Consider the following 25,563-nt stretch of genomic DNA (forward strand, 5'->3'; position numbering starts at 1 on the left):
ACATAGTTGGGTGCTACATACCGCACTTAGGGTCGACGTACTATCAACGCTATGATAGAGATGCATCAGATCCATACGGAGACTTGTGCTTAGATTTGGTGGAATTCAATGCCAAGGGGAGAGTATTGATTCTAGGAGACATGAATGCACGCATTGGGGACACCCAGTTTCAGTCACTTACAATCTGCCTGTCCATGGCGAAGTATGTGAACCACTGCTAGAGGACACTGCAGGTCCACTAATATTTTGTGCAGCATTACCATTTTGTGCATCTACATCATCAATCACATTTACTGGTTTATACCAGCTGCTCATCTCATAAAAAACATCTCTGCTCACTGTAAACTTATGAGTAGAAGGGTTATAGCATCGATACCCTTTCTGCTGCAGAGAATAACCAATAAAGATGCACTTCTCAGCTTTTGGATCCAACTTGGACCTCAACTCATCTGGCACATGAACATAGGCAATGCAACAAAAAATTTTCAAATGAGAAATATCTGATTTTCTACCAGTATACGTCTCCTCTGGCGTCATGCCATGTATTGCTACAGTGGGAGTCCTGTTCATTATGTAAATTGCTGTAGCAACTGCTTCAGCCTAATAATAATCTGGTAGGTCTTTTTCATTTAGCATGGCCCGAGATACCTCTATAATATGCCTGGTTTTCCTTTCTGCAAGTCCATTTTGTTGTGGGGTATGACTGCATGAATATTGCTGCTTTATGCCATGCCCCTGCAGGAACCTTGCAAACTCATTTGAGAGGTACTCTCCCCCTCCATCTGACCTTAGGCATTTTATTTGCAAGCCTGTTTCTTTTTCAACCATAGCTTTAAAAGCTTTGAAGTGCCCAAACATTTCACTTTTCTTTTTCATAAAATACACCCAAACTTTTCTGCTGTAGTCATCAATAAAAGTGCCAAAATAATGACAGCCTCCAATAGATGCAGCTTTAGTAGTCCACACGTCAGAGTGGATTAATTCCAATGGCTTCTTACTCTCTTGAACATGCCTAGGAAATTGTTTCCTTGCCTGTTTTCCAAATTGACAGGCTTCACATACCTTATGCATTTCTGCAACCTTGAATTTAGGCAATCTTGCAACAATATTTTGGGCCTGCATTGATTTAAGTCGCTGTACATTAACATGACCAATGCGTTTATGCCAGATATCAATATCTGCAACTACACCGGTCCCATGTGCAAACATTGCTGCACTCAATTCAGGCATGTCCGCATCCAACGTAAACATCCTGTCCTTCTTCTTTCCTTTTGCTATCAAGCGACCGTTAGTTTTTATATCCTCAACAAAGCATCCATGAGAATTAAATCTGACCTGCAAGCCCTGCTCAACCATTTGACCAACAGAAACCAGGTTCTTGGTGATGTTTGGGACATCAAATATATCAGATAGGTATTTCTTTTTTCCATCCTGCATAGACAAAGGAATTTTACCAATTTGCACAATAGGATGTGCAGTATCATCACGAGTCTCCACAAATCCTGGTCTTTCCATTTTCCTTGCATCTTGCATCCATTCTACATGACCTGTCATGTGGTCTGACGTACCTGAGTCAACATACCACACATCATTTCTTTCTTCTGCACTTGTCACAGAATTGGTCATGTGCTGCACCATAAACAGATGCTCATTTCTGTCATCACCCTGTCTACTAGAAGGTGCATAATTGCCTTGCTGCAATTTTCCATTCATAATGTCATTCTGCTTTTTGTAGCAGTCTTTAGCCATATGACCCATTTTACCACAATAGTAGCATTCAACATTGCTATTTGGATTTTGGCCTCTCTGCCATCCACCACGACCTCTTTGGCTCCCCCTGCCTCGAGAGTTACCACGTCCTCCTCCAAAGGACTGGTTTTCTTGAGTTTGCTGCATATTTTGATTTCTACCACGGCCTCCAGATCGGCCTCCTCTACCTCTGCCTCTACCTCTTCCAGCACATTTGAGTAGAAGACAGTTTCTTTTGAAGTTCCTCCTGAAGAAGATGCACCACCATTTCTCTGCTCTTCAGAAATTAGAAGAGCAAACAACTCCTCAAAATCAGGAAATTTTTCACGGACGGCAATGGATGTCCGGAACTGTGCATAATCCTTTCCTAGACCATTCAAGGTCACAGAAACTAGATCATCATCTTCCACTGGTGACCCAATGGAAGCAAGTGCATCTGCAATTTTCTTCACCTTCATGTGGTAGTCATTGATGCTCATATTTTCTCTCTACACATTGTGCAACTCGTGCTTGAGCTGCATTTTCCTGGCTTGCGTATTTGTGCTGTACATTTTTGCCAAAGTATCCCATGCCTCCTTTGGCGTACTTGCATCCTGAATATGCACAATCATAGAATCCGAAATACTGATAGACAGCCAGTACATAACTTTTCTGGCTCTCTCATGCCATCCTTTAAATGCCTGCATTTCCTGTTGATTGGGAACATTAGGAAGAACTGGTTCTTCTTCATTTCCTGTAATGAACTCCCAATAGCCTTTTCCCATAAGGAAATTCGTCATTCTAAACTTCCATGCTTGGAAGTTGTTCTTGTCAAGCTTTTCAGTGACAATCTGTGAAAGAGAATCAGACGCCATTATAGAACACTGCAAAAAATTCTGTCACTGCAAAAAATTCTGTCACTACAAAAAACACAGCTTCTACCTCACACGGGCAAATCTACAAAACTGAAGAGTGGTATTTGACCACACAGTCACTTCCTAGTGACGATTTTGCATCAACATGCAATAAGGATGATTCTGTAACTCCCAGTATCTCTGCGCACAGGCATACGATGCAATTTCTGCGGCAACTTTTCACCGACCTGCAGAGCAGTGGTTGCACAGCAAAAACCGAGTCTTTTTTTGAGTGCCTGCGAAGAACTTCCACCTTCAAAACGGGCCCCGAAATGGCCTCGAATCAGAAAAATAAAGTCACCCTAGGCTTCGCCCTTCTCCCGCAGCATAAACTGCCCTCTCGCCACACCGCGAAGGGCGTCTTAATTTGAGACAGTGCACTCTTGTACTTCCGGCTATGCTACCTGCAGAGATTTGCTCCCAAACTCGAAAAAGGAAAGCAACACTGGTACTCTTACCAGGACACCGCGAACTTGGTTTGCTTTTTTGAGCTCCTTACCACGAACGAGGCTCTGATACCATGTAAAGATAGTGGGAGAGAAGAAAGGAGTATCACTTGCGGCTTTCTCACATACACAATGGGGGAATACACACAGAGGTGGAGGCTGAAAACAGTTTTTTTCTCTTCTTAGTTGTGAAAGCCAAAAGAACTCTAGTACAAAGAAATAGAAGAACCCTATATGTGGGTCTCAAACCAAACTTAGCTAACTAAGGTGGCGTACTAACTGAGCCACGAACTAGAGTAGATAAGGATAGCTGTCATCCAGCTATTATTCATGGGCGGTGTACCAACCGCATCTGCAGCTAACAAGTCGGTGACATAAATGCACAACGGTCACCCTGGCATATCACGAGTAGAGCTCGATATCTCAAGAGGGTGTTCCTCAGAAGCCCTCGCTGCAAGAAGAGCTTCCAAGGCTCTGCACCTGGGGTGAGGCCACGAACCACCAACTTGCCCAGAAGGGCCCTGCTCTACATCTCGGGATCAATGATACCCAAGCCTCCCAGTGCATACGGCCTGCCAAGCTACTCGGGCCCTAGTGTTCCTCGTGCCGTTAGAACCTGCCCAGAGGAAGTTCCTAGCAACCGTCGGGGCTGCCCAATGCATCCCCTGTGAAAGCACCAGCAGGAGGCTATGTACCAAGCCGTGGCAAGGAGGACCTGGTTTGCCACTAAGGCGCAACCTGCGAGGGAGAGTTTGGCCGAGCTCCAATAGAGAAGCTTGCGCCAAACACTCTCAAGGAAAGGGGCAATCTGCTCTACTGTGATGTCAATACCCACCTGGCATCCGAGGTATCTGGCTGTTTGGCTCTGTGGTTTCCATCTGAAACCAAAGTCACTCCCCCACTCACGGATCTCCTGTGTCTCCTCAAAGCCCATGAAGAAGCCTATGGATTTTGTCCAGTTGATCCGTGCCCCCGAGGCCTCACAATAGATAGCTAGGGCACCTCAGACTCTCTCTAGACTCGTTGTGGTGCCCTCAACATACAAGGCCGTGTCATCTGCAAACTCCGAATCAAGGAGCTCCTCCTCCTCTCTAATTGGGAGCCTCAACCTTGTGAGATGCGCCACATGTGATCTCATATAGTAGCCTAGAGCCTCTACTACAAATAGGAAGAGGAAGGGAGCAAGTGGGCAGCCCTGGTGGACTGAGCGAGAGAGGAAAGGCCTCGCCTGCGTGTCCTCCGATAAATGTGGTGATCATGCTTAGTCATTGATAGAGTTAAGCATTAGTTGGAGTGCAACTAAATAGGTATATTTTCTAAAAAATAACATGAAGTAGAAGAATATAATGAGTAAAAAAGTGAAGCAAAGGTGATTCATTGATAAAGTAAATATATCTTTAACAACAACATTTTGGTAATTTTGCCAAAAAATGGTAAGGTGTGTTGAGGAAGAGGAGTAAGTAATAGAGAGCGGAATTATTGTGACTAACAAATCAATGAGGGTACAACACCAAATAAGGTCATGACTAGAAACCCAATCTCCTCATAGTGCCCTCCTGGAAGGACCACTCCACCCTGTAGTAGGCCTTCTCAAAGTCCAAGAGAAGGACAGCTAGCGGCTGGGCCTCCTCCTTGGACCAATCCACTGCCTCCCAAAATGTGAAGATGTTGTCCAGGATGCTGGGCTCCTGGACAAACCCAGCCTGTGTGTCGTGGATGATGTCGGTAAGATGAGGCCGAAACCGCAAACTCAAGACCTTGGCAAGGATCTTGTATGGAGTATCAAGCAGAGTGATCAGCCTCCATTGTCGGATATCTGACCTATCTCCCCCTTTCGGGACCAAACAGATCCACCCCCTGCTCAGAGACTGATGAGGGAGAAGGCCTATGTCAAAAATCTCCTTTGCAAGCTAAACGGAAAGGGGTGGAGATAATCTCCCAGAAGTTCTGGACGAAGGCCGGAGTCAAGCCATCCTCCCCCGGTCACTTCTGGGTCGGGAGAGCCTTGAGGGCTTCCCAGAGCTCCTCATCTGTGAAAGGCTCCTCAAGTCTGCTGCATAAGTCCTGCGAGACTACTGTCAAAACGTGATCCCAAACTAGATCTCGGACCACAAGACCAGCTCGGGTCAACCTCTCCGTCTGAAAGAGCTGGCTGTAAAACTCGGTGGTCATGTCGAGAATCTCCTGCGGTTAGTGTGCATGATATCTTACGAGTCCCGGAGACGCTGTAGCTGTGTGCCTGTCGAGCGGGGCCCAAGGATCTTAAAGATCTGCTTCGTCATCCTGTCCCCCTGTTGTACCCATCTGGCCCGGGAGGAGTGGTAGGAGAACTCAGCCCGCCGCAGCTCTGTGTCCTGAAGCTTGAGACGAGCGCTCTCAAATCTGTTACTAAGCCACTGAGAAGCTGTGTCTTGTTCCCTCAGCCTCTTGATGCAGGGGAGGTCTCTCCTCAAAGCCCGCTCGCGCTCCTGAAGGGTCCTCCTCCACCTAAGGGCCGGCAATCTGATAACTCCTGTTGCCAAACCACTCGTGCGTACCAAAGATCTAGTCCCTGTGGTCCCATCCACTCGTCCATCATGAGTGCAATCTAATTACCCAAGATAGCATCAAACACCTCTGGGGACCACTTCTCCAACCCTATGGAGGCAAATGGAAATCTCCAAATGGGGTGTGTCTGAGATCCCACTGCACTGATCAAATCCCCCTTCCGGGGATGAAGGACCATGAGCGTTACATCCAGTGGTCCTTCAGCCCCGGAATCTCCAGATAGTTCCAGGGTCCTAACCTCCAGAAGTCCCACGGTCAGGGATGCCCAGGCTGGAGGTTGGGAGCTATTGGCCCGGAGGACGAGCCTCGTCCCTCGGGATCCCTCTCTGAGCGGACCTGGTGCTGCAACGAGGAAGCAGAAGGGGGCGTCGTCGTTCCCTTGCCTAATGGCAGGGGTGTCAAAGCGAAAGAAGATGCTACTGAAGCAGAGAGGGGGGCGGCGGGAGAGGGAGGGGTAGCGACGCGAGGAACAAAGGGCAGGGGGCGGGTGGTGAGAGTAACCATAGAACAGGGGGAACCCTGGAGGGGGAGGGGGAAGTGAAGAGGAGGAGGGGGGAGGGGCTGGGGGGGGGGGGGGGAGGGGGAGGGGGAGGGAAAAGGGCGACCTCAAGCCCCCCTGCTAATTAGGCTCGCCGGGGCTCTAAATCGGCTCCTCCGTGGCCCTCCTCAGGCTAGCGTCTGCGGCTTCCGCCATCACCGCATCTGGAGCTCCTGGGGCTCTCTGCTGCAAGGGTGGGTGCGAAGGCTGAACCTCCAAAGCTGGAGGATCGGCTGGGTGGACAGTGGCCCCTACCGCTAGAGGAGGTGGCTCCTGTTGTTCCTCCTTCGAGGCCTCTCAGTCAACCCTATCCCTCTCGCTGCGGTTGGCCCTTTGCCTGCGGCGTTTGCGGGCTTGCTTGCTTGGTTTCTTTTTCTTTTTAACCTGTGTCCAGTTCCCTTCCAAGGGGGTAACCCATGTGGTCTGAGACTCCTGCTGCTCCTGCCTGAGAGGCCGCTGAACACGGGCTTGCTGACTGTGCCTGCTCGAATATAATTAAACTATGCTTATGTTAGTTAATTAATTAATTAATTAGATTCATAGATTTAAAGTAATTAGATTCATAGATTAGCGAGATTAATTAGATGAATTATTTTGATTTGTTAATCGGTTAGATTAGTTAATAAGTTCAATTAGACATTATTTTGATTAATGTATTTAATTAAAACCCAATTCCCCTCCCCCTCTACTCCTCTCCCCTCTCTCTCCCTCTACCCTCTCCTCAGCCTCTACCTCTTCTCCTCTCACCCCCTCCCCTGCCTCCCCTTAGCCTTTCCCCCTCTACCTTCTCTCAGCCTCTCGTGTAGTAGCTTCTATGGTCAGATGGAGCTTCATTGTGTTCAAATCGGCCTTTTCGCCTCCATTGACAAATGGCTTCCCACTCCATGCCTGCATCTTTGGATCCCATCCTTTCAGGTAACAAGCCAAAGACTTGAAGCTTGCAGCGCTACCTGGAGACCTCACACCCCGCCTCACCGACGTTTTCTTTTTCTTCCAAGTTCTTTGATACTCTGGAGTCTGCGGCCACAGGGCTTCAGGCTAACTCTTTGGTGCTAGGCTGTAGGAGGATCTTTCTCTCACCCTTCTCCTTGGGCTTCGACCCTGTTGAGGAGGACAGTTAGATCTTTTCCCCCTTCATCAAATTTCCTGGCCTCCCTCAAATTTACCATCAACTCCCTCTGGAACCTAAAGGGCAAGTCCTGCCTTTTCAGCTGGATGGGGCGGAGGGGATGTACAGTCTGAAGTGAATATGAAGGAGAGGAGTGAAAATCAGGTTTGGGCCTGCAAGTGGCACTGAGTGAAGCAGTGATCTTCAAGGTCTTTATACTTTTGGTAGCTCTTTGCTTTCCACGCAGTCACCCCTTTCATGAAGTTCTTTAATCCTTGGTCCTTAGTGTCAAAATAGTTAAATTGTCCTTCATACATGAGCTACTGTAAATTTGCTTGAGCTTGAACTTCACTATTGACATCTCTTCTCAATTGTATGAAAGAGAGTTATGTGTGTATTATGTGTTCATATGCATTTGACCTCTCTTCTCTTCTCACTATCAAACTTCACTATTGACCTCTCTTCTCTTCTCAATTGTATGAAAGAGAGTTATATGTGTATTATGTGTTCATATGCATTTGATAAAATGGGAGGATCTGTTGCTACTTCCCTTGTGTTCACTGCTATGTATTTTCACTTTTCATCAATTGGTATCTTTGAAATTCCTAATGTATGCATCTGCAAGCCTTTGAGATCGCTTACAAACAAGTAACACACTTGTTAAGATAATACACATTTGGTTTTCAGGTCCCTAAAAATGCCAAGCAGCCTTTCCTCATGTCAGGTTGCAAAATTGTAGATGGATATGGTGCAATGCTGGTAATTGTCTTGCATAATGAGTGCAGAATTTGGGAAGTTTTTATTTCTAGTTTTCTTTTTTCATTCTGAAGAAAAGACTTTCTTGTCAGGTGACGGGTGTGGGTTTGCACACTGAATGGGGGCAAGTCATGGCCAGTTTAAATGATGATACTTCTGAAGAAACTCCACTGCAGGTGGATTTACTTTTCAGTGGAAGAACTTTACGACATTAGGCATGATGCTTGGAATTTGTTGGGGTGCTACTTGTTCTTCACAAAGTTTCCTGTGATTTGTGACAAGGATCCCTATATGTGGCAGTTTTTTAATTTTTGTAGTGGGCTCTTGTCGAGAAACTAAGGGCTCTCTTCACAAGGATCATAAATCTATCAATGGCTTTAACGGTTGGATTCACTCTTGCAGGTACGCTTAAATGGAGTTGCAACTTTCATTGGAAAGGTTGGACTGGCCATTGCGAGTCTTGTATTTATTGTCCTTTTCTTACGGTGAGTATAAAAGTCACTCATTCTGAACATACTGAAGATACAGATGCACTACTTCTCTGTTTGGTTTTTCACTATCATTTGTTGACGAGCCTTATTCATCTATGCAGCTACTTCTTTATAGTCTACAACAAGAATAAAAATAATACTACACCAAACACGGTGGTATCCAATATAGTGAAGATTTTTGCAATTGCTGTGAGTATAGATTAAGCTCAGTTTTACATGCTTATCAATTTTTACATGTTTAATGGCCATACTGAGAGATATGTGAATGGTGTCTGTGTCTGAGCAGGTTGTGATTGTAGTCATTGCTGTCCCAGAAGGACTTCCTCTTGCTGTTACTCTCTCGTATGTTGATTTCAACCTTTAATTGATTGCAACTGGTACTTTCAGTTACCTTGAATATAACAAAGAATGATTCAAGAATTGTTATCACAGGTTGGCATATTCCATGAGAAAGATGATGGCTGATAAATCACTGGTATGAGTATGAGATGTGATACTTTGATCTATCAATGTTATTTGGCAGTGTTTATTGATGTCTCCTTACATGGCCAATGCTGGTTTCTACGAGTTGAAGGTTCGGCATCTTTCTGCTTGTGAAACAATGGGATCGGCAACAACAATCTGCTGTGACAAAACTGGCACCCTTACTCTAAATGAGGTTACTTAATTTGCTTCTCAATATCCTGAACTGTTTTGGGCAAAAAAGAGACTTCTATTAAGAAAGAAAGAAACTTGCTAGAGCAAGCTCTGAGCGGAAATACAACATCATGAAATCATGAGGATAAATAAAACCCCCTCAAAGTGAGGTGGATATCCTGAACTGTTTGCAATTTGTGACTCTGAGAAATTTAATCCCTTCCTGAATCAACACAATTCAAACTAGAGGAGGTGCTTGTATTCCATAGAACATGCTTTTGTCTTTCACCAATTGTGATTTTGAAAATGAAGATCACATCCACTCAAAGGCTGAGAAAATCTATTGGACTAGCATCGTGTGGAAAGTGATGCATGCCCTGGGGCTGGAACTAGCTCAGTAGTGTTTGGGAGGTATGGTATACACCGCCAGTGCCCCCCATGGGGTTTGTATCTCCACGATTGGACTCACGTTTTTTGGTCTCATAGGCTTTGTTCGCCTTCAGCAGACATTAATAAATCTTTCTTTCTTTCTTTCTCCAAGTCCTCTTCTCTCCATTTCCTACTCTCCCCACCACCGACGTGCCATTCTTTTGTGTGAAAAAAGAAGACACTAGATGCCCCATGAGCTTTGGTTGTGTCCCGAGCTTTGGCAAGGAGGGTCTTTCACTGTATCTCAAATAGGAAGAAGGAGAGGCATGTGTATTGAATAAACTTAGTATGCCACTCCTTTGGCATAATAAGACTGATGATTTTGTAGTACGAAAAATAATTGAACTTTTAAAGGAGAAGGTAGACAAGTTTTGGTTCTCAATAGCAACGACATGCAAAAGTGGCAGAGGCCAAGAAAGAGAGAGTTGTTGCAAGGACCATTTTTTTGATGCAGGCACAAGACAACCATAACTTATCAGTAGCCTCTAGTGATGAGACAAGGTTTAATTATATCATGAGAACCAAGGTTGTTGAATTAAGGAACAAAAAATCTATAGCCCATCACTCGCTATTCCAACAGTGTAAGCTGGAGCTTGAAATATCGAAAGACCAAACAAATGCGCACATGTCAAGTGCCAAGCAAGATGGTCTAAGTTTTGTGTGGGCTTGACTTGTGACCTTGATAGGAATCCTAATGCCTATAAAAAAATGTTCGAGATCAGCCTCTCCTCTCTTGAATTGTACTCCGTAGATTGGACCATGGGCACTGTGAGGCAGTCCAATGCTTTGATGCTGCAATGATGGTACCTTGGATGGGACGAGCGTTTTTTGATCTTGTAGTCAACGTCCTATTCATTTGAGGCTTTTATAGAGTGGGCTGTAGGTTTTGTGCTCTGTGGTGATCACTCAGTGTGGGCTCCTCTATTGTGATCATGTGTTGTCAAGGTTTTTTGTCCAATCGTGTGACTTGACTCATGCTTGGAACCCCTGTGTAAAAGCAGTGACATCTACATAAACTCTCATAGTGTTGGAGACATCTCATGAACACATGCTCCTGTATCTCTACTTCTTGCATGTAGCACAAATTGCTGCACAGCCTCCAGTCATGGTAGTGTCGTGTTGTGTTGTCTTACATCAATCTCTTGCCCTGCTTTGATTGTAGAGTATTCACAAAAGAGGCCATCTTATCGATGTAGAGCCCAAAGAAGATAGGGTATAGGGGGGCATCTGTGCTTCACAGTGGTGGTGCTACTCACCGCTTTCGACATACCCTTTGTTGGACGTACTCTACCTATGCCTCTCTTGAAACTGGCCTCTAGCAAGCTAAAGGGCACTAAACCGTAACGAACTTGACATCCACATTATTCACAGCGATAGTACATTATTTCTAGGCAATTCTATTAGTTAATTATCACTGAGAAAACAACTTTAAATACATTGAAAGGGAGGCTAGAGTGCCCCTGGCCAGAAACCAAATGCAAGAGAAGCAGATTGACCCCAAATGCTTTGGTGCCCCTTTCGGTATTTATTTAATTCTTCTGACAATGGAAAATGCTTTTACAAGAAGGGCTCACTCCCTTGCACTCTGCTTCACTGGAAAATCCACTGTCCAAAGCCATTATAGAGGTCATGCAATCCTTACACTGAAGTCAAAAGATATGCGGATCAAGCTTCTTTGGCAATCTTACAAGTTGAAGGGCACCAAAGTTTGGATAGCAGAGGAGCTTACACAAGTCCACTTCCATAATCACTTCCTTCTTAGCAGTTTGTACAAGATTTTACAGCCTCATGAATTACTGCCTGCTTACTAGGCCCTTACAGAATGTGAAGTGGGGCCTTTACTTCTGCCAGCTCCCAATCGTAGCTCTCACTGCCTGCTGCAAATAAAAAATCTGATCCTATTGCTGGAGGATGGATCTTTTTGAGCCTTCTTGTTGGTACAAAAAAACACACACAAAAAGAAAAAACACACCAAAAACATTAACATCAGTTAGAGACTGAGAGTCTTTGGGGGAGTGTATTAGCTCAGCCCTATTTTATTTAGATGCATAACTAGCTACTAATTTTATCTTAGAAAAGAAACGGCTTGAGCAACATCAGTTTAAGACTGAGAGTCTTTGGGTTTAGATTTGAAATCACGGATCAAGGCTTGTCAATCCCTATATACTGCCCATTTTCCATCTTTGCGTGCATCCTTCACTTTAGTAAGTTCAACATTCCTTTGTTTGAGCTGATTCAGGTAAGCTCCTTAGATATCCATACCCGTGTGCCTTTCAATTGGTTTGTTTGTCGAAGAATCTTGACTCCAGCTACCCTCTCTGTGAACTCAACTTGTACTTGTGTTTCCTTCTGAGAGATCCAACTGATGTTAGTTTCATCCCATTCTATCTGTGGTATCTCCTTTGAGGTAGGAGGATGAGCTCTTAGAGAGTGAGTTGGCAGATGATACGGCTGTTGTTTTGGATGCCACTCCACAGACACTGACTTCATTCAAGACGGCATTGGATTTGTTTTGCATTGCGGCAATAGCACACATTAATTGGAACAAATCCGGTGGCTTTTGGATCAGTGATGAGGGCACTTGAGTCTAGGGGAATGACATAGGGTTCACTTAATTTCAGAGGGGAGTTTCCGTTAGGTATCTAGGATGCCAGGTTGGGGTGGGCATCTCTCCGGCACAGTAGTTTGCTCCTGTGTTGGAGAGTATCAGGAGGAAACTCATCTTTTGGAGTTCAACCAGACTTGACCTTGCATCTCGAGTTGTAGTTGTGAACCAAGTATTATTGGTCACTGCCTGGTTCGTTTGCTCATGTTGGTGCAAATCGAGAGGTTGTATCGCTTAGCTTATGAGACCTATCAGGAACTTCCTTTGGAGCAGTATAGATGGCACCTCGGAAGTAGTAGCCAGGGTGGCTTGGGAGACCCTCATTCTCCCCACAAGGGAAGGAGGTCTCAATATTATTGACCCGAACTTGCAGTGTATGGCCTTGCTCTGCAAGTTTGTAGTACATGGATTGATGCCTGGATAGGAACCTTGGAAAGATCATGCAGCATTCAGTCTTATGGAGATTGGTTGGACAGCAGCATATGGATCTTTTTTTTTTGGCAAAAAAGAGACTTCTATTAAGTAAGAAAGAAACTCGCTGGAGCAAGCTCTGTGCGGAAATACAACATGCTAAGCATGTAATAAAAACACCTCAGAGGAATGAGGTAGAAAGAAGCCAAGGCTGAGGCTGAAAATGCCAACTCAACCTTGTAGAAGTCTCATCAAAGAAGGGAGAGTCTCTCCAATCTCTGAGAAAAGTAACTCTCCTGGAGGAGGCTGCTCGAGATGATCCCTGCATGGTTGCCCAAATGGCCATCAGAGTGTGTACCGTATCTGTCCAAGCACTGGCCAAGATCTGAGAAGGGTGAACGTGAGAACCCTCCAAAGCCTCAGTGCATCTGGCTCTCCAAATGTGCCATGCTGCAATGCTAGCTAAGACCTCCCAAGGAGAGTCAACCGAGGAATGAGCAGCCCTGAAGAGAGTGGCCGGAACATCCTCTAGAGAGCACGACTCCACAAGGTGTCGTCGGATGTGAAGAGCCCAAGAGGAGTCAAGTCTCTCGAAGAAGACCTGGGGCTCTGAAAGAATAAGCCAAGCCACTGATCCCCAGGTCATGTAGAAAGGTAGGCAAATAAAAGTGCTGAGAAGTCTTGCCATGCCCTTCCATATGATTCTCGCCTGTCTACAATCCCAAAGGCAGTGCTGTATTGTCTCCAAAGCAGAAAGGCAATGAGGGCAAGAAGGGTCAGCTGGATCTCCATTGGTTCACTGCTATCCCACCATGAATAGAAAGCCAAAAGAAGAGAGTGATTTTTCTATTCCGGTGGGATTTCCAGAGCCTCTGCCAAAAAATTTTCTGCAAGTCAGCAGAAATCTGAAAATTCTCCAAGTGAGGAGCTCTGGTAGGTCTCCAACCCCTACAGCTGAGCTGGAATTTCCTGGCATTACTGACCATGTAATGAAAGAAGGGGATGCCCTTCTCTCGGTGCCCTTCATCTATCCATTCCCATTCCCCAGGGTCCCACAGCAAAAACTTAATTGGGACACCTCCATAGAGCCACAGCCTCCATGAGCCCAAGGCGATGAGAAGCGGGGTCAAGATCCAAGTACCACTGTGAAAAAGAGCCATGCTCCATGAAGCCCACTATCCTGACTGGCTGAAACGGTACCTCCAACAAGATATCGTATGTGGATCTGGACAGCCTACCCCCTGAAGAAACATCAAAGACTAAGACATCCTCATGTGTGTCATGAAAAGCAATCACCTGTAAAGGAACTCCCAATCTGGAAAATGCCTCCATCCATGTGGAGCAAGTAATAGGCATGGCATCTGTGTCCACCCAATCCAAGGGCAAGGCTGTATCAATCTGCTGGACTCTCCCTACACTTCCTCTGAGATTAAGAACCATCTGGGCCTGTCGGTCTACAGGAAGCTTCCTAAATGCTTTCCATGCTCCCACGGTAGATGCAGGGCCCCTCCCCCATCTTGGCCACTGCATGGAAGGAGAAGCTCCAAGTGGTGGTCTGCCATGCTCATCCAAAATACTGTCATTCCACATGATAGGCTGCCTTTCAATCTTTTCACGGGTGGATGGGGGAATCCTACGAAGTGTACTCCTAAAGCTGGCCCATGCTTTCAGGATAGCAACCATAAGAGGGGAGGAGGGAGATCTGAGGTGGGCTGTGGTGAAAACCCATCTGGTACTATGTGTCCGATCATGTCCTGAAGTGGGCGTGGGAGATTGTATGCATCTAATAAAGAAATCCAGGCTCCTGCCCTGGCATAAGTCCTCTCACAACGACCTTGCAGAGTAAGGCTCTGCACTATAGATCCGAGTCGATGATATTCAAACCCCCTTCTCTTGTAGGAAGAATCAAGGTCTCCCAAGCCACCCTGGCTGTAACATCAGTTGTGCCATCTAGACCACTCCATAAAAATTTCGTACGGGCCTTGGTTAACCACCACCACCGTGGAAGCCAAGTCAAGTTTGGCTGAGCTCCAAAAAAGGAGCTTTCTTCTGATGCTCTCCGACACCGGAGCAAACTGTTGTGAGGGAGAGATGCCCACCCCAACTTGGCAGCCCAAATATCTAACAGAGACGCCCCTCTGTACCCAAGTGAAGGCAATATCATTACCCCAATCCGGGGTGTCATCTTCACAAATCCAAAAACCATTGGATTTATGCCAATTAATGTGTGCACCTGCAGCCATGCAAAATAAATCCAAGGCTGTCCGAAAGGAAGTGAGTGTCTTGGGGGTGGCATGCAAAAAAACAGCCATGTCATCTGCCAGCTCACTATCTAGGAGCTCTTCTTCCCGTCGGATAGGAAGCCTCAGCCCATAAATATCAGCTTGAGATCTAAGGTACTCAAAGCTTCCGCCACAAACAGAAAAAGAAAAGGGGCAAGAGGACATCCCTGGCGGACTGATTTGGAATCTGAAATCTGTCCCCTCTTACCCCCCCAATGAGCACCTGGCTATGGGCTGATCTGTAGAGATAGGATACTCCTCTAATCCATGCATCTGAAAAACCAAAGCGAGATAGAGTACCCTCTAAAAAATCCCAGTCTACTCTGTCGTAAGCTTTCTCAAAGTCCAAGAGTAGAATGGCCAATCTCTGGCGGCTCTGCATGACCCATTATGAGGCCTCCCAAAATGAGAAAATATTCTCAAATATACTTTTGCCATGCACAAACCCTGTCTACGTGTCATGAATCAAATCTGGAAGGAAAACCTGTAGCCGCAGACTGATGGCTTTCGCCAGAATCTTGTAACAAGTGCCCAATAGAGTGATGGGTCTCCATTGAGGCACTAGATTCCTATTACCCCCCTTTGGGATGAGATGAATGAGACCATCTGGCATCTCACCAGAGTCCCACACGCCCTGTGTAATGTGATCACCAATCTGCTCCCAAAAAGTAATAAAAAAGGAAGGGGTAAGTCCATCCGAACCTGGGCACTTGCCCTTGTGAAGGGCAAGTAATGCAGTCTTGAATTCTGCATTGATGAAAGGTGCATCCAGAGAAACATACGTCTCATCCTTCACCAGTACAGGGATACACTGCTAAATAACCTCTCAGGCACCATCATCTATAGCCTGTGTGCCCGGATCTGCAGTAAGAAGGGATGCAAAATAATCTGAAGCTACACGCATGACAGCATCAGGATCTGACTGTACACCCCGTCTAAGTCAACAAGCTGCGAGACACTATCTCTACTATGTTTGGGCCCATGAGTAGAGAAAAAGTGTTTGTTGACCCTGCCACCCATCTGAATCCAAAAGGATTCCCATGCATGAAAGGCATATTCTGCTCTCTAATCCAACAATGTCTGCAAATGAGCCCTTGCTGCAGCAAGGCGAGGGGCACCGAGAGAAGAGCTTCCCCTTCTTTCGCTACACAATTAGAAATGCCCGGAGGTTTCAGCTCAGCAGTAGAGGTTGGGGGCCCTCCAGAGCGCTCCATTGGGATAGTTTTCAGATTTTCGCAGTTGTGCAGAAAAACTTATAGGAATAGAAAGATCACTCTTGGAGGGATTGCAGTGAACCTGTGGAGATCTAGGTTCGGGGCTGACCCTACTTGCCCTCGTTGTCACATTGCAGTTGAGTCAGTACAACATTGCCTTTTGGAGTGCAGACAGGCGGGGACGATCTGGAAAGGTGTTGCTAGGATTTTCAGCATCTTTCATACAACACCTTTCTATATGACCTAGGGTTCAGTGGCTTGGTTATCTCTTACTGGCCCTCAAGTGTTTTTCGAGGGACATGATCCAGATCCAGCTCTCATTGTACGGCGACACGTCTTGTTCCCTCCACGATGTTCCCTTCACTCCTTTTAGAGCTGCTCATGGCTCAATAGACACGTCTTGGGAGATTTTTTCTAGCATTGCAGCTTGGCATATTTGGAGCCAGGTGTACAGAGGCGATGGAGGGTATCCAGGTTCACCCACCCTTTCCAGGTTATGGCTAGTATTTGGACCGACACAATACACACTCTGATGGCCATATGGGCGAGCATGCAGGGATCCTCCAGAGCAGCCACTACCAGGAAAGTTATATTTTTTAGAGTTTGGAGAGGATCTCCTTTCTTCTGTGAGTCTCCCTGAGGGTTGAGATGGCATTTTCAGCCTCCGCCTTGGTTTTTATTAGCTCATTTTGAGCTGTTTTTTAACGCATGCATTGCATGATGTAAATCCGCATTTGAGCTTGCTCTCGCGGTTTTCATTCATACTTAATGAAGTAATTTTCTTGGGAAAAAAAAGAAAGAAGAACGAAGTTGTCTGGTCACGAATCTTTCCCCATGCTCTGCATAACTCCATGGTATCTTCATTCCTATTTGTCCCCAATCACATCCAGCATAAGACCAGTTGTGGGATTTGGCCTCCTACCCTTCTGGTCATTCTTTCTTTCCTCCCTTTGCTCACCCTACTCCCCTGAAGGGTACTTCCTCTTTCTATTCATGCATTCAAATGCTATGTGTCTCTCATTGCTGCATATGTAACACTTGTTGGCATCATAAAGTGCTTTCTTTTCCTGGTTGTTGCCCTTGAAGCCCAAAATCTTCACTTGTAAGAGGGCATAAGCTGTAGTGGCATTCTCAATAAGCTTAGACATGTTAGAAACTTTTGTTTTGGTGCAGTAGTCCCAGATTACCTTTGGCAGCCCACAACAATACTTCTCAATCTGTTCTGACAGCTCGACACTCGTGTAAGAACTCACAGGCAGCAATGCTTCCCATAATTTGTTGTTGTACTCCTCCAGGTTCTTGCAATTTGTTGCATCTAGCTTGTGCGAGGCTGTCATAATATCCACCTCAAAGGTGGTGGTGAGCCAAGCAACTGAGAACACCTACTTGAACTCCACACAAGTGGTAGGAGCTCTACCCTATAGAAGCAAATTGGTCCACCATTTAAGTGCATTGCCTTGAGAAAGGTGGTTGACTTTCTGAACTTTGATGACTTTGTACAATTCCCACCAGCAAATGCTGCATCAAGCTGCTAGACAAAGGTCAAGGCCTTCAGCCTATCCTGCATTCCATTGAAAGTTCCAAAATTTACTGCAACCCCACCTCCTTTGAAGTCTTTCAACTTGCCCTTGGGTGCAACATTGTCATGTTCACAAAAAAATGTTGTATCCTCTCTAGTCTAGATCGATATGTGTTCGCAAGAAAATGTTGTGCCATAATGATCCATCAATTACTGTGTCCAAAGGGTACCGGTCCATCAGTTACCAGTGTCCATAGGGTACCTTGTGTCGTGGATTTGAGGAATGATACTATGGGAACGCCTTTATAGAAGGCCTCACTCCAAGAATATTTGCCCGGGCTACTGTCTATAGATGATGCAACAGATACTTCAGATTTTTAAATGCAAATCAGTCTTTGTGTTTCTCCCAACCTCTGAAGGTCGACTTGTACATCATCACCATGTGTCTAGTTTCTTTTTGGAGGAAGTACACCATTTGGGATACATTATATATCCCATTGGTTTCTACTGAGATCTTGCAAAGGTCAAAGACATCGTTGGGTGAGAGAGGTGCCCATAAATGCACAAGAGGTACACATGTTATGGGTATTTGCTAGGCCTACAAAAAACTTGTCAAGGACTTGGCAAAGATTATAGTACCTATCACCAAGTTGTTATAGGGATTGAAGAGCAAGAAGCAACCTATCTGCCTCACTCCAAAAGCATTTATAGTCTACCATTCATTAAAGAAAACAATTATTATAGCCCTATGCCTCTTCCACATCCCTTCCTCTTCACCCTCCTCTCTTTTCCTCTTTTCCTCTACATTCTTGTGAAATCACATAGACACAATCTGGTAGACAAGTGTTAGTCTCATGCAAGTAAAGCTCTCACAAGAAGTTGCTTGGGAGTAGAGTCTCCATTGGCATTCCTCCAAGATCCCTACAACACAAGGAGTCACTGCCCCGCTGGCTACACACTTTTGTCACCATTGCCAAGGAGTTCAAGGTATGCATAAGCTTTATACCATCAACCACCCATTGAACTATGCCTTCTAAACAGTGTAACAGCATTGGCTGAGTGGAATCAGATATTCCATATGAGGACTAATGACAACGAACTCCATGTGAGGACTAATGACAACGAACTATGCATTGGAGCAGTCTTGGAGCAGCACTGTCACCCCATCATGCTTGTTTTGAAGGACGCAATCTGATATCATTCGAGACCAGGTATTTTATAGATGATGAAGAGCTTATTGCAGTAATTCATGCCCTCTTGAATTGGAAGCATTTTTTGTTTGGGAAGGAATTTATAGGCTAGATTGGTGATCAAGCTTTGCAATGGGTCCAATAGAGTATATTACCAATGAAGAGAATGTGGTTATCAATGATTTTAGCAAGAAGGGCATGGTTTCGTTCATTTTCATTGTTCAAGAGTCCACAATCCCAGATGTGAAGAACCCATACCATGACTATGCAGAGTCTCATTAGTACAAAGTCATGTTGGAAAATCAGCCCAGCGATTAAGCCATTCATGATGGTTGGTTGTTCTATAAAGGATGGTCGTGTGTCCTTTCTCAATTTTGTCTAGCCTTGTTATATGCTGCCCGTGATTCACTAGTGGCAGATGCAAGGCACCCTAGATAATCTTAAAATAAAGTTTTTCAAGCCACACTTTCGTAGGAATGTCAATGAATATGTGAATCGTTTAGGTGAAAGGTCCCTTAGGGAAGCTTCCTGCTTTGCTCTAGTCCCTTGAGATTCCGAACTAGTCCTTTAAACAGATCAACGTGGACTTTGTCGTTGAACTACCAGCCGCCATTGGTTCAAGGAATACAATGTATTTGACCATTGGGATAGGTTAATTTGTCATCTTGATCTTATGTAAGAGCATGATCGATGCACTGATGCGGCCGAGTTTCTTTTGATGGAATCCTATGTGTGGCATTCCCTTAGCCATGGTTTTCATCAGGGACTCCAAATTTACTCGCTAGGTTTGGAGAGCTTTATTTGACAACTTTGGTACTAAGCTAAACTCTTCTAGTACCTTTCATTCTCATTCCAATTGTTAGATAGAGATTTAGAATCAGTTTTGGACTTTGATATACTACAGTGCTATATTGCACCAGATACACCATTTCCAATGGGAGCAATTCCTTCCATTGGTTTAGGTGATCTCAAGGACACCAATTCTCCCAGTGTGGATAGGTCTCTTATGAAGCCGCCTTCAAGAAGAAATTCAAGTCCCTTTGTACCAAGACTGTATAGAAGGTGTATAAAGTAGATCACATCACACTGTCTTATCACTAGATCAAAGAGACAGTTAAAGACCGGATTGCCAAAGTTCGAGAATGTTGTTAGACCCAGGCTAACAAGCACCGTTTGAGATGTTGGATACTAAGAAGGTTTTGTTGGAGGCAAACCTTGAATGGGTTAAGCTGAGTTTAGGTAAAGGGGGGATTAGTGGAGAGATGGATTTTATGAGTAGATCAGTTATCAGCTGCACTATCTCGACCCTTGTTCGTGGCGCGGATTGTGGCTGTTCTTCACCGAGATGCTTCACCGAGATGCTTGGTCCATGATGGACGCTCGTGATGGTGGCATCTATCTTCATATACCCTCTGAGAAGTTCTATAACAGTCTAATGGCTCGACGCCATGAGTTGTGGCTATGTGTTATCAAGGTGTAGTTCTCAGTGATTCTCTGGAATACAGTGGCTCTTTATATTTCATTTCATTTCATTCAGTTGTTGCCTTATGTTTTGAGTGTGTTTCATGTAATAAGGCAAGGTTGAATTCAACAGTTGGTATCAGAGTAGGAAAGACGGAGTCGAAGGTGGAATCTGTGAAGTTGGTGGCCTTTACCGGTTCAAATTTCCTTGCATGGCAACTTGGGACCCAATTATACTTGATGGAGAAAGGATTATGGCCGGTAGTGTCTGGAGTAGAAGAAGAGCCGAGCGAATCCGAGAAACAAAAGACAATGCATTGCAATAGTCGCAACGAGAAAGCTCTTGGGATCATTGGTCGAGCACTTGGAGCTAAATACAACCATCAAACCTTGCATAAAATTGGTTGGCCATCAATACTCTGCTCGGATCTCGATTGATGAAGAACACGCAGGTGATTTTGAAGAAAGCTTCCTTTGGTTTAAAGATGGATGATAATGATTGTCTTGGAGAGCATCTCAATAAAATGCGAGCTATCCTGAATCAACTCCTAGACATGAAAGTGAAAGTTGAAGATGACGATATCAAGGCAGCCCTCCTCAACAGTCTTCCATCGGCATAATGCTAGAATTATGAAAATCCTACGAGTCAATGCAGATCTCTCTTTGCCTGAGATGATCGCAACCCTCCTCGACGACAAACGACAACAGAATCTTGATGAAGGTTTTGATATGGAACATGTCTCTGTTTCCATGGTGCCTACTGGTAAAAACAAGTTGCTAAAAAAGGATAGTCGTCTTGAATTTTCGTGTGGTTACTGTGGAAAACCTGGGCACCGAGAAGAATTCTCCTATAGGAAGCGGAAAGATACAAAAAAGAAGAATAGAGAGGCCACCAAAGTAGAGGAATCGGCACATGCAACAGTGGTTCATGAATATGTCGCAGGTCTATACGAAGTCGAAGGTGTCGACTATGATGAATATGTGTTCTAAAAGTCTTGAATAATAGCTAGGTATTTTGTAGTAAGCTACCAAAAATACCTCGTAGAGTTGAGGCACAGCTGAGTCCAAGTTCTATCGTGTCGTGTTTGTCTATTGAAAGTTGGTCGCCTATGAATATTTCAAGCATGGTATCTTTGATCTCTCCACTTTTGTGGAAAGTGTTTGATATGTGCACGTTTTATGTCTGTATCGGCTTTGGGGCAAGGCTCTTTGTTTTGATCTCTTGTCAATTTGTTGAGAGAGGATTCTCTCATAGTTGACCTAGAGATTACCCATTCTCAGTTTGAGGGGGCTGTTGGAGGCAAACCTTGAATGGGTTAAGCTGAGCTTAGGTTAAGGGGGGATTAGTGGAGACATGAGCCATGTGGGACCTACATAGATTGCATGAGTAACTCAGCTATCAACTGCACTATCTCGAACCTTGTTCGTGGCATGGATTGTGGGTGTTCTTCACTGAGATGCTTGGTTCGTGATGGGCGTTTGTGATGTCAGCATCATCTTCATCTACCCTTCGAGAAGTTCCATAATAGTGTGATGGCTCGATGCCGTGACTTGTAAGCTGTGAATCATCCAGATGTAGTTCTCAGTGATTCTTTGGAATATAGTGGCTCTTTATATTTCATTTCATTTCATGCAGTTGTTGCTTTATGTTTTAAGTTTGTCGCATGTAATAAGGCAAGGTTCAATTCAACAGGTTAACGGGTTTACCTCCACATTATGGAGAAAAGACTCAAACAAGTTGGGAAGAAGTGTCTGAAGCTTTGCATGGCAGCTTTGAATCCTTTCCAATTAAAGTAAATCAATGTTGAGATGATGTGACCAATCCTCCTCCGTAAGGTGATGATTGTGAAGCAACACGCACCCCCTAGCTTCATCCATCTAACAAAGACCATTGTTTGCTTTCACTAGGTGATCATCCCTAGTACTATAAATTAGAAAGTCATCCATATACACTTGAATAATGTGGTCAAGGTATGGAATTAACATCTTATTCATCAACTTTTGAAAGCAAGTATGTGCATTTGTGAGTTTGAATGGCATCATTATAATGACAAATATCACAAATATCCCAAGGGTAATAAATGTTGGGATATTTGTGATCAAGGGCTTCTCTAAGGTGCATGTATGCATCTAGCAGTAACATGTTTGTATGTGTGTATAGTGAAGCACACTTAGTGCTATCTAGGACCATGACACATGTGATGATGTAGTAGAAGGCACCCTCTTAAGGAGGTGCCAATGATTTAGGAAGTCCCTATGATGTAGGACTAATTGCCTTTGATGTACGAGAGGTGCCTATGATCTAGGCCACCCTCTCTCCCACTCTATGGATTGCTGAGGAGCTTACAAGAACCCAACTGAAGAACAAAGCTACCGAGCTTGCTAAGGTTCGGGCAGCCAGGGAAGCAGGAAAATGGGCAGTATATCGTGATGGTCTTACAGTGATTAGAGAATTTAAGACAAAATCTAAAGACCCTCAGTCTTAAACTGATGTAATGGCCACTCCATAGCATAGTACTTAGTTCCTTTTATGTTTTATGTTCTATGTATTTTGTTTTTTTGGAGGAATCAGATGATACTCCCAGGGAGGTTGCCTATGGCCCTCTCTGTACTGATGTATAAGCAGGTCTCTTTTGTCCCATAGACCTTTTTAGGTCTCCAGTGGACATTAATAAACTTTCTTTCTTTCTTTCTTTCTATATATGAGAGGCTTCTCTCTCACAATCAATAGAAGACACATTTTGGTCTTCTCTTGTGTTCTCAACTCTTGTCATGATGCATCTCTTCTCTCCCACTACTCCCTGACATGTGGTATCAGAGCTCTAGGTTCTAGAAAACCCTTTAGCCCCCTAGTTTGCCACATCATTGTTACAATAGAGACACCCCTGGCCATAGATCGAGAGGTGTTGACAACATGTCGACAGGCGTACCACATGTCGACAAGCATTGACCACATGTTGACCATGTGTCAACACAAGTTAGCCACATGACACTAGGGGTTGACCACACTCGGATAGGAGTACTATCCGAGGCGACCATGTGTTGACACATGTCAACCACAGGTCGACACATGTCAACCACAGGTCGACACATGTCACCCACAGGTCGTCACATGTCAACCACAGGTCAACCAGGAGTACCATGCCCAAGGCAATCTCATCGAGAGCTGCGCACATGGAGCAGTCAGGAGTATTTACAGTTACACAGTGGTTCAATGGTTCAATGGTGCGGTGATCTAGCTCACCTGCACATGGAGTATTTACACCATCCTGACTAGAAGAGGCTGGCGAGTCAGGGAGTCAGGAAGTCATCGTAGCCATCAAGAGAGCCAGTGGCGCAACGGCTATCCTCAACAGCTAAGGAGATAGGAGGATGACCAATGGGGAGAAAGGGGGAGATTCTTAGCAAAGAAGGGATCCTCCAAGGCGAGGGATGAGGATGAAGGAGAAGGTGGAGAGGGGGGGGAGACAGTCAGCATTGAGCATTCGACGTTCGGCATTGGAGTAGGAGGAGAGTGTGAGAAGAGATAGAGGCTGGAGGTACGAGCTCGCCAAGGAGGGAGTGTGGAGAGACCTATGTGTACCCCTCTGTCTACTATGGGGATAGATCTGTGTGTTCTTGTGACTTGCGACCTGTGACCTGTAGGTGCTGGTCCAGTGATATGTACTTTGGCCATCTTGGTCACTTTCTCATTTTGTCTCTTTCTGATATGGGGACTTTTCACTAGTGTATGACCGTGTTTCTTCTTATGCTTATGTTGTGGAGTTCTCATGTGATTGTCATTTATCATAGTGCACTCGTACGCCGTTGTTCACTGCAATACAGCCTACGACATCCGCACACCACTGCACGGTGCACTCCGCGCGATCCATTGCATTAGATCATTGCAACACTCATGCTTCTCACGCTAGCGGCCTTTGACCTCTGGTAACACCTCCGAAAGGATAGGAACCCCTCCCCTCAGACAATCATCATCTTCTTCCTCACTTCCACCTTCCCATTTTGCCTCTTTCTTGGAGGTTTTTGTAAGAGCTTGTTCTCTCTCTGTAGTGCGCCATTCCTCAAACCCTATGAACTGTAGTTCCACCTTAGTAGGGTGCACCTCCACCTCAAAGAGTTTCCCAACATTTGCCCTCTACAGCCCATGCCGACACAAACTTCGCACGACAAACTTCTGTGCAATTCATCTTCTACAGTCGAAATTTCGACCTGCCCTTTGAGCCCAAGTTGGGCGATGCTGCAAGCTACCTCTTGATGAACTTTGAGCTCAAATGGTTGCTGGAGTGAGGAGAATTTAAAGAAACACCAGTCAAACTTCTTCAACTTGGCTATGGCGACGTGATGCGCAATTGTGCCTATCCTCTGGTGTAGACCTTGGCTGGTATACAAGCTTTATTTCTGCTTCAAAAGCCCTCTCATTGCTGCTTCTATCAATGCGAATTTTGGTCTCCAAGATTGCTACTATTTCTTGTTCATATTCTTGACAGTTTGGGAAATGGATGTTCAAGTTCAAATATGCTGAGGATACTTAATTGACAGTAAATTTTCAGTTGGTAATGATTGTTCACAATGCCTAGCTCTTGTTGTTCTTCTAATGCTTCATATGTGAAAGCAAAAGGGAAGAAGAAGAAAGAAGCACCTAGATATGTCAAAAGAAAAGTGAAAAAGCTTATGAAGAAGCACCTAGATATGTCAAGAGAAAAGTGAAAAATCCTAATCATAAAGGTAAGACCCTCTCATGGCTACCTTTAAAATAGACAAATTCAATGGCCAAGGCTTCCATACTTGGCAAATGAAAATTAATTTTATGCTTATGAAGGAGAATTTGTGGGATTTAGTCAAGCTAGGGAATCAGTCATCACAAGAGGGTGAATCCACCACAACCAAAGAAAAGGGGAAGGCAAGTGACTACTTCAACAACACCAGGAGATGCTAAAAGGCTAAAGGAATCCAATGCAAATATTGCATTAGGTTTGGGAGATGATTATGTGCATCATATTTCAGATTTGGAATCTCCTTATGAGGCTTGGCATAAGTTAGATGTGCTATTTGGTGCTAGCTCTCATAACTCTAAATTGACTTTGAAGATTAAGTTCTTTGACTAAAGATGGATGGAGACTCTATTGCAGCTCATGTCAACACTATTAGGAGTCTTATGTCACAATTGGCCTCAGTCAACTCTTCAATCACTGAAGATGATGCAATGGCTGTGCTCTTAAAGAGTATGCCTCAGGATTTTGACTATGTTGTGACTACTTTGAAGAATCTTTCCCAACCAGCACTAGAGA

General features: G+C 44.8%; 1 protein-coding gene across 5 annotated transcripts in view; it reads left to right on the forward strand.

Annotated features, from left to right (window-relative positions):
• LOC147901563 (calcium-transporting ATPase 5, plasma membrane-type-like) overlaps nt 1–25,563 on the forward strand; it is a 399,091-nt gene that overhangs the window by 119,326 nt on the left and 254,202 nt on the right. For all 5 annotated transcript variants that reach the window (XM_087374321.1, XM_087374325.1, XM_087374323.1 and 2 more), the window contains 7 exons: nt 7,969–8,040; nt 8,130–8,213; nt 8,440–8,522; nt 8,630–8,717; nt 8,815–8,870; nt 8,961–9,003; nt 9,103–9,186. In XM_087374321.1, coding sequence (XP_087230447.1) covers nt 7,969–8,040; nt 8,130–8,213; nt 8,440–8,522; nt 8,630–8,717; nt 8,815–8,870; nt 8,961–9,003; nt 9,103–9,186 — 510 coding nt within the window. The remainder of the gene's footprint in view (nt 1–7,968; nt 8,041–8,129; nt 8,214–8,439; nt 8,523–8,629; nt 8,718–8,814; nt 8,871–8,960; nt 9,004–9,102; nt 9,187–25,563) is intronic.

The sequence above is a fragment of the Dipteris shenzhenensis genome, chromosome 5 (assembly GCF_047967505.1).
Source record: "Dipteris shenzhenensis isolate YYH24624 ecotype China chromosome 5, Dip_SZ_1.0, whole genome shotgun sequence".
Classification (NCBI taxonomy): Eukaryota; Viridiplantae; Streptophyta; class Polypodiopsida; order Gleicheniales; family Dipteridaceae; genus Dipteris; species Dipteris shenzhenensis.